The 10,000-nt window shown below is 34.4% G+C and overlaps 2 protein-coding genes across 2 annotated transcripts in view; both read right to left on the bottom strand.

Moving 5' to 3' along the window:
* HELRODRAFT_171054 (hypothetical protein) overlaps positions 1–2,683 on the bottom strand; it is a gene marked incomplete at both ends in the record, with an annotated part of 5,338 nt that extends 2,655 nt beyond the window's left edge. The window contains 6 exons of the mRNA XM_009016864.1: positions 15–149; positions 723–880; positions 1,455–1,662; positions 1,941–2,126; positions 2,444–2,590; positions 2,681–2,683. Coding sequence (XP_009015112.1) covers positions 15–149; positions 723–880; positions 1,455–1,662; positions 1,941–2,126; positions 2,444–2,590; positions 2,681–2,683 — 837 coding nt within the window. The remainder of the gene's footprint in view (positions 1–14; positions 150–722; positions 881–1,454; positions 1,663–1,940; positions 2,127–2,443; positions 2,591–2,680) is intronic.
* Positions 2,684–3,911: 1,228 nt separating this feature from the next.
* Positions 3,912–6,553, bottom strand: HELRODRAFT_171053 (hypothetical protein; the record flags this gene model as incomplete). The annotated part of the gene is made up of 7 exons (XM_009016863.1): positions 3,912–4,034; positions 4,283–4,435; positions 5,048–5,187; positions 5,300–5,433; positions 5,505–5,611; positions 6,160–6,228; positions 6,353–6,553. 7 exons carry the CDS (start codon positions 6,551–6,553, stop codon positions 3,912–3,914), a joined length of 927 nt encoding a protein of 308 aa, XP_009015111.1.
* Between the last annotated feature and the right edge of the window lie 3,447 nt (positions 6,554–10,000).

Raw genomic sequence — 10,000 nt, 5'->3', positions numbered from 1 at the left:
ATGACAAAGAGAACATCTATAAAGCGCCAGAGGTCGATAAGTTCTTTGCTGAAGACGCTGTTGTACAAACGATCGAAGACCTCCCAGTCTAGTAAAAATGATTTCATATTCACTCTGTCATCCTGCATCATTAAATGGTAGGGGTATTCCTGCGATATTGTTTTAAGGTTGTTGTATTTTTGTGTGTTTTGTTGCTGTATTTGTTGCGTTTTTATATAGTAATATGTTGCTTGTTGTAGTATTTCGTTGTTGTTGTTGTGTTTTTCTTGTTCTAATTAGTGGCATTTTTTGGTATTTTGATGTTTTATTTTGTTGTATTTCGTTTAATACAGCTACTAACTGATAGATGATGAAAGTAATACACAACCTCGATCTCCCTATCGATGTTCTCACATGACTCAAAGTAATCAGATAACATGCTGTGGTACTTCATGACTTGCTCCTTTGAACTGAGGTAGCTGTAGTGTCAATCAATCAATCACAATCAATCAATCACAATCAATCAACCACAATCAATCAATCAATCAATCAACCACAATCAATCAATCAATCAATCAATCAATCAATCAATCAATCAATCAATCAATCAATCAATCAATCAATCAATCAATCAATCAATCAATCAATCAATCAATCAATCAATCAATCAATCAATCAATCAATCAATCAACCAATCAATCAATCAATCAACCATCCAGCCAACCAACTAACTTTTTCCTAACCACGTCACTCATGGATTGATGGTAGAAATTAAGCCTCCCCTCTCCGAGGTTTCCGTAAGGTCTGATGAATGTTCTCAGGTGTCTGAACACTGTACACCACTTCCACGCTATCAGGCGCGGTTTCAACGGCTTGCCGTCTTTGTACATTATTTCGTAGTCTGTGCGTGTGTGTGTGTGCGCGTGCGTGTGTTTGTATGTGTGTGTGCGCGTGCGTGTGTGTGTTTGTTTGTATGTGTGTGTGTGTGTGTGTGTGAATACATGGGTTTTTTTATTGGTGCGTTAAAAGTTGTGTTTATGATACTAATTATAATAAACTCATCGACATTATCAACCAACTGGTCAATCAATCGACCGACTAATCAGCCAGCCGGTCAATCAATCGACCGACCATTCAGCCAGCCACTACCAACTGGATTTGTCATCCAAAGTAGCCAGCATCTCCAACAACTCAACCTCCAACAACCCGTTCTTAGAGCATTCCAGCAAGCAGAGAGTTGCAATCAGTAGACGTTCACTATCGCCAATGTCGTGACAGATTCTATGGAGGACAAACAGCAGCAATCTAATTGGTTGTTGGTTGTTCGGTTTTTGATTGGTCGGTTTTTGAGTGGTCGGTTGCTGAGATTTCAAATGTAATTTGAAATAGAATGAATTTGCACATATGAATTAATGAATGAACGATACACACACAAACAATGCCAATATCGCCGGTATACATCGTCACCAACGTACCAGAACAACACACCAACAGCACTAACTCGTCCAACTTATTAGGCAACTTTTCAATGTACTCGGTTAGTAACTTGAACTCACCGAACAGTCTCAACTCGTCGCATGCCACTATGATCCACAGAGGGAGACTGCATTTCTCCACAAAAATTCTTTCCTGTCTTCTTTCCAACGTCTTTCTATATCTCGATAAGTAGACTTCAACTATTTCCTAGGGTGAATTTTTTTGAGAAAAAATGTATAAAATCAAAGTTCTTTTTTGCAATTCTCTCAAAAGTTGTCAACAGGAAAAACACTATGAGAGATCAAGGATTATATTTAAATAAAAGAGAGATCAAGATGGGTTGAAAAGAGATCCAGGATTATCACGGACGATGTGTATGATTCGCATGTATCTGCGTTCATTTTATACTGTGCTGGCTGTTGATGCATCTGAGATAAACTAAAGAGAATTGCAAATTTGTAAATTAAATTTTGAAACCAACTGACCCCTCTCTGAGAAAATGTCAACTCAGGAATCCTCTCAACTATAAAGTTGTTGCTTCTCTCCAAGTTTTGAAAGAGAGTTGAACCAGGTGTCATCGAGATGATGCACTTGATGTGTGGCGGCAGGATAGACGGCAACCACGAAGACACCGGGTTCAATTCCGTGTTCTCCAGATCCAATTTGTCCAACTTTTTTGAGTTTATAATTTTGGTTTTCGTTTATTTTAATTTGAACGGCATTCTATTCTGCCACATAACGCCATATAGGATAAGATGAAACATTATTACGCATCGACCAAGCTCAATACAAACCACTCAACCACAGAAAAAAAAGAGATTAAACATCGAATCTGTCAATCCAAAAATCAGCCAATCATGACACAAAAAAACAAAAAGTCAAGCAAGCCACTAGTCAACCATCTAATTAACCATTCAATCAACTGACCAAGCTACCACACAGATAGATAGACAGACAAACAGACGGACAGACAGACAAACAGACAAACCTGGTTGAAAGCATCAATGAACATATATATCTTCCTTTGAGAGAAGTAGCCAGATTTCATAGTCAAAAACTCTTTCACATGCTGATAGAGATCTCCGCTTTTACACGGCACCTTATTATAAAGAATGATAGTGAGTTGGCAGAGAAGCTAAAACAGCAAAAGTGTCATGATTGTTTCACGTTATTAATGCTCGTTTGGTTTTCCTGGTTCAAACGCGTCCGTTTAAAACAAGAAAACCATTGTTATCTCTTGTGTCAGGTGTGGCGTGGAATATATGGAGTTTGTGGCAAAAGGTATGTTTTTAAACAAACTAGGCAATAACTTGTAAGAATTTTCTTATTAAAAATGCTAATTTTTGAACTTTGATCACATCTAATGACATATAATGTAAGATATCGAAATTTATAATCGATATCGAAGGCATAAAATATCGAAATTTTTCATATACATTCGAGACATGTAGACAAAACAAAATACACACACACGCACATACACACACGTACACGCACATAATCCTATGCTAGCACACACACAAAGACATATACTTTGACATAAAAACACACACAGACACGTACATAGAAACGTATAATTTCACATACACAGTTATAACAATTGAATGCACCAGATATATCTAATATGAATGATTGTGTAATCCTATGCTACAGATGTTTGACTGAATACTGCCAATCATCTTTCAATAAATCTTATCATATTACTTATAACACACAAACATGCAAACATACAAACAAACAAACAAACAAAACACAAACAAAACACAAACAAATAAATAAACAAACAAACAAACATACATACATACATCGAATTGTTTCATCTCATGTAGAAATCTCTTCATCATGCCTAGCAGTTCCGTCGAGTTAGGCACGGCCCCAACAAAATGGAAGAAAATGACGTCATTTGTTTTTTCGGAAGAATTTCTTTCATAAATGAATGAATGAATGAATGAATGGATGGATGGATGAATGAATGAATGAATGAACGAATGCATACATTACTTGTTTCCTTCATTCAGTTATTCAATCTTTCACTCACAGATTCACTCGTTAATTCATTCTTTCAATCATAGTCATAGGTTTATTCATTCATTCATTCATTCATTCATTCATTCATTCATTCATTCATTCATTCATTCATTCAACTAATCGTTCATTTACTCATTCATTCGTTCGTTCGTTTACTCACTGGCAAGCAACTTTTTTTTCATAAAAAATCTTCTATTTATTCAGAAAACTCATCTTTGTCCATTTGTAAACATTTTATAAATCACAAAATCGGAGGGCGCAAAATGCTGTAATGGCTAAGATACCTGGCGCTTGTGTTGCAGTGACCGAGTTCAAACGCAAACAGATTCCAACCTATCACATGCAAAGTTTGCGACGCGTTGTGTGTTTGCAGTTGACACCTCAGAAGAAAAAAAAAAAAATACTCAAATAAAAAAAAAATAATAATTTTACTTAATCTTATCGAGCAGATCGTAAACGAGTTTGGCCATGATGGAGGACTTGCCCGAGCCAGAGTCACCCACTAGAATCATTGACTGGCTCTGCCTGTCGCTTTCCAGGTAAGTCATTATCTGTTTGCGTCGTTATTATTATTATTATAATTCTTCTTATTATTATTGCTATTTGTAGTAATAGTAGTAGAGAGAGTTGTAGTAGTAGTTGTCGGTTAATGTAGAAGTTGTAGTGATAGCAGAGATGGTAGTAGTAAAAAATCAATAGCAGTAATTGATATCGTCATCATCATCGTCGTCGGCACCATCATCGTCATCACCATCATCGTCACCATCATCATCGTCATCACCATCATCGTCATCATAACCTTCTTCAAAGTATCTTGCCTGCCAAGAACGAGGTTGGCCCTACTCTGCATGAATGCATCGTGCTGGTTCAAATCTTCGTCCATCTTATTCATCCTTTCGTTGTTCGCTAAGGGGTAGTCCTCGTCTATTCGTTTCTTGAAAAATTCCAAGACCTGTGTACGTGTGAACGTGCGTGTGCGTGCGTGAGTGTGTGTGTGAGTGCGTATGAGTGTATGAGTATGTGTATGTATTTCTTCTGTCTATTTAATCATCCGAATGTTAGGTAAACATTTACATAATAACAAGGTACACAGTATAAATCAGTCTGTCATGAACCATAAATAAATCAACCAACCAACCAACCAATCAACCAACCAGCCAATCAACCAACCAACCAGCCAACCAACCAACCAACCAATCAACCAACCAATCAACCAACCAACCAATCAACCAACCAACTCACATCTGTTTTAAATTTTTCACTGAGAACCAATTGTGTCCGATCCGTGAACGCAATCTTCTTACCTGGCATGTAGCTGCACGTATACGTAACTACTTGCTCTGGCTGTTAGGGCATCATTACCAACACCATCATTATCATCATCATCATCGTAATGTTGTCATCATCATTACTATCATTGTAAATCATCATTTTTACTATAGTTAAACATTACCACTGCTAAATTTCATAATCCCATAAGTCGTCATTATCATCATCATCATCATCATCATTATCATAACTATCATTATTACTATCACTACCATCACCATCATCATTATCTAACAGAAAATCTGGCTTCTATCTTCTCTTTAAGAATCTTCAGCTTCTTATTGGCTATCGGATTTAACTCATCCACAAACTCTTTTCTAATCTTTTCATCCGTTATGCTCTCAATGAAAGACTCATCTCTGTACATGAATAGCGCTGAAGAGAGAAAAATTGAAATAAAAATTAAAAACCATGTCCACTTTCACTAACAAACAAACCGACTGACCGACCACCTGAATAAGTGGGCGGCCAGCCGGCGGACACTAACAGTTAGGGTTTCCCTTGCGATATGCCGCCTCAACAATCTCCATCTCGGCAATCGAGAGGCCGAGGACAAGGTCAAATTTGTTGATCAGCTCGTCTGGGAGTTCATCTTTTAGTGGAATGAAACCTATCCTTTTGCTGTTTAAATTAAGGAAAGAAATAAAAAAAAGCACTCCCTCACAAAGACAAAATAAACAACACTACCCCACCTTGTCATGTTCAAAAAATATGGCCAAGTATTCTCTCTCTCACACCTTCTTATCTCCTCCAAACATATCTCTAATGTAACGCAGTACGGCGTTTCTTGTGGCACACCCTTTCGTACGTCAATCAAAATGTTTTCATCATTATTATATATATACATATATATATAGAGAGAGAGAGAGGGGGGGAGAGAATGAGTGAGAGAAAGAGAGAAGAGTGATGAAAATGAGAAAGTGTGAGAGAGTGAGTGAGAGTGAGTGAGAGAAAGAGAGAGAGAAAGAGAGAGAGAAAGATTGTATGGTATTAATAACAACATGGCCTTGAATTCACATTAGAATTTAGTTTAAAATATCAAATCAAATAAAAAAATAACAAAATGATTTTATAGTTTATACTTATGAAAGTTTTATAATAAAGCAAATGGCCTCTGAAAATTAAAAACATTGAAAAAAAAATACTGAAGTTTGTTTAACTTAAAAAAGGAAAGAAATCGATCAGGAAACTCAAAAACAAAATTTTTCAAATCTATCACATCACTGGCAATAATTAAACGGAAAAGTGGATGGAAGTGGTAGGTATGTTCATCTCTTTTCTAATACTAAATCTACTAATACTAATTCTAACCATGGAGGTAGAACTTTATAAAATTCTTTAACCTACCCATCTCAAATCACACTCCACTAAGTTCAAATCTCGCCTCTGACACCACTGTCGTAAATCTGGAAAAACCTGAAAATTAAAAATAAATAAGTTAATTTCGTTTTCGAAACAAAATTTGAAAAGACATATTTTAATTTAATTAAATCAAATTTTAAAAAAATCGATTAAGTAATTCAATAACAATTTTAGAGACCTCCTTAACGAGTACGTCACGTTCGGTGTGAAAATCTTTGAAAGTTGAGGACACGAATATCCGGATGGTTTTCCAACGGGAATTCCGTGTAACAATTTTCTCTTTCTTTTCATTAGCAATAGTTCGTTGAACTTGCTTCCAAACCTCTAGAACATCAATCTTCTGCCTCTCTTCATCTTTCCAGTCATGTGCCTTGCTCATCGGGATGTTTTTGTGTGATCCAATTCAATTTTTAATCGCCATAAATTGTTGAATTTTTAGTCAAAATCTGATTTCCTGATCACGGTTTAATGTGCATCTTTATTAATATTTACATTAACAACTTGGTAATTAGTTTAAAAGTGAAATGTATGGAAAGTTAAAGCAGTTTTCACTAAGTTAGATTTGTGTATTTTGAATTTTATTGTATTGTATTGTACGAGTGTATTTTGTATTGTATTGTTTATGTGTATTTACATTGTATTGTATAAATGTATTTGGTAATGTATACTTGTATTTTGTATTATAATATATACGTGCACTTTGTATTTGTGTACATAAGCGTATTTTGTATTTTACTGTATACGTGTACTTTGTATTTTTGTATTGTATTGTACGCATGTGTGCATTCATTGAACGTATCTAGATATATAGTTGTTAATTATGATTTTATTACTATATTTCGATGTATATATATATATATATATATATATCATGCATACATAAAGAGTATTCATTTGTATATGTATACGTATATGTACGTGTGCATGTATACGCGAGTACAGACAATATTGACATAGTCATCATGTGAACAATGACATGACATATTGATTATATGTTGTGACAGAAGATATTATATAAAAATATATTCGAGTGTTTCTCTTGTCGTGTTTGCAACCTCTGGGTTTTAGAAGTATAATATCTTTCTTTCATTACAAGCATTGGAAGCTAGAGGCAACAGTGACGTCATGAATCGTCATTTTTTATTCATGGAAACAAGTGAAGTTTGAATATTGATTGGTTGTTGGTGGGTGGTTTTGTAATGACGCAAGTGCTTCCAGGTCAAAGTTCAAGTACCATAGTTCAATTCCTATGCAAAAGTTACTTTAAGCCATGTTACTTTTTCTTTTGTCATTCTAGTTATTTGATTTCATGTGTATAGTTATTTTCCCAAATAAGTATATAAACAATAGCAACATATCTGATGTTTTGTCGATAAGAGTTATTGCATAAAAGTCTGAAAACAGAGTAAAATCTGTATATTTATAGAAAAAAAGAGTAAAAGAAAATTTATTGATTCAAATGCCTGCACATTTTCAATTAAACCGGGGAAGTTTTTACCAGACGGCTACCAACTTATTTATGCGTTTATCCAACTATTTAAAGTTTAATTTCGTGGAATAAAAATGGCTGTCGATGGAGACAGGTGGGAAGAACGCACGGATAAGCAGCGCAAACTGAAACCTTTTATGCAGTGATGGAAGAAGATGAACGCGTCTAATTGCTGCTTGCACGGAACGCTCGTGCGACATTATAAACAGCATCAGCCGCCGAAACATGCGTAATCATTGTTATCATCATCCTCATCATCTTCTTCATCCTCTTCATCCTCATCCTCATGATCGTCATTTTCATCGTTATCACATTCTCGCTCTTGTTATCATCGTTTATATATCACCATTAACTTTTTCGTCATCGGGTCATTTCATTGAAATATTTTTGTTGTTATCATTAACTAGACTGACATGTTCATCGTTCAAGTCTTCTTCATCATCACCATAGTTATCATCTTCTTTATCGTCATCATCTTCTTCTTCATCACCATCCTCACCAGTTTACCACCATGACATGAGTCACCCACTCCATTAAGGATGGGTATCCTCAAAGGATTAAAAGAAGAAGTGCGTCACTTTAATTTTTTAATTTTTCCATCTTTTCCTCCTCTCCATCTTCTTTCCTCTCTGCTTCTTTTTCCTGTTGAGACTTTATTTATTTTTCATGTACAAGGAACACTTGAGTTTTTTCTTCTTTTAAAAACTTCTTACGCGGAAAAACTTCGTCTAGAAATGTATGTGTGACAGAAAAAAAGACATTAAAGAAACAAATATTTCCCGTCAAATGCAATACAACATTACCAAAAATCATACAAATAAAAGGACAGAAACATACAAAACAGGCAGAAATATACAAAACAGGGGGATATTTACAAAACATACCAACAATACAGAAAAAAATTCACTAAATACAGAAAAAAACTATACCAAAAACATACAAAAACATACAAAAAAAAACTTTGTAGACACAAAAAACGAACAAACATTTTGAGCAAAGCGTAGCCGCAGTCCCGCTTATTTTTCATCTCGCATATAGCATGCACGTTTCAATGTTTGCCATGTTCTCTTTGATTACAAACTTCCATTTTGCAAAGTTAATACTGTACGTACTACATTGTATGCCTGAATGCGTATGCGTATAATAAAATTGTGTGTACGTACAATACAATACTATACAATACAATACAATACAATTCAATACAATACAATACAATTCAATACAATACAGTACAATACAATACAATGCAATACAATTCAATACAATACAATACAATGCATTACAATACAATACAATACAAAACAAAACAATGCAATACAGAACAACTCAGTACAGTGCAATACAATACAATAAAGTACAGTACAGATCAATACGAATATGTACGATTTGCTATACAGTTTTGTATAAATTTGGGTATTTTTGTATTGTATTTGACAAGGCAGACATGTATTTTTGTGGTATTTTTCAAAAATTATCTGTTTACTTTCATTGTTGTGAATAAATTTTAATATAAATTTCATAACGAAAAACATAGTGTATAAAATTGTTTTAGTATGTTTTAAAAAAAGAATAAAAAGAAAGAAGATGTATGTTGTTTGAATTGAAAGTTATGGGTTTAAGATTTTTTGTATATATTTTGCATTTGTATTTTTCATGCCAGATAAAAATTTTATAAAGTGTTCTTGTTTGTATTGGAGGGTAGTGTGTATTATGACATTTGTGGGGTAGACACCCCAAGAGAGTTTCGACCAATCAGGCGATTTTGAATTTTTATTTTTTTCTGTTTTCGTCTGTTGTTTCATATTCTTTTTTATTGTTTTGTTTTTGCATTTTTTTCGGAATTCAGTGTAAATCTATTAGTGTGGGCGTTTGTGTGTGTATGTGTGTTTGTATGCGTGTTTGTATGTGTGTGTCTTTTTTTTTGTATGTATGTGGGTGTTTGTATGTATGTTTCTGTATGTCTGTGTGTTTCTTAGTGTGGGTTTTTACAAATTCTTAAAGTTTTGTTTGTCCGTCCATCCGTTCATCCATTCATTATTCATCCATTTTGCATCAGGCGCATAATTTATTGCCTTCTACGATCAATCAATCAATCTATCGGCTGATCATTCAATCATTAATTTATTCTTTTATTTAATCTTTTTTTTCTCGTTAGGTCAGCGGTTATTTTTTTACTCATCTACCTCTATCTGTCAAGCCATCCATTCATTTTTTTATTTATTTTCTCATTCATTCATTCGTTCATTCATTCATTCGTTCGTTCGTTAGTTCGTTCATTCAATCTTTGGTTTATCCACCTTCCCAATTAGCTATCAATCAATCAATCAGTCAATCAAT

Source organism: Helobdella robusta (genome assembly GCF_000326865.2).
Source record: "Helobdella robusta unplaced genomic scaffold HELROscaffold_19, whole genome shotgun sequence".
Lineage (NCBI taxonomy): Eukaryota > Metazoa > Annelida > Clitellata > Rhynchobdellida > Glossiphoniidae > Helobdella > Helobdella robusta.
This window is presented reverse-complemented; position numbering and strand designations above follow the sequence as displayed.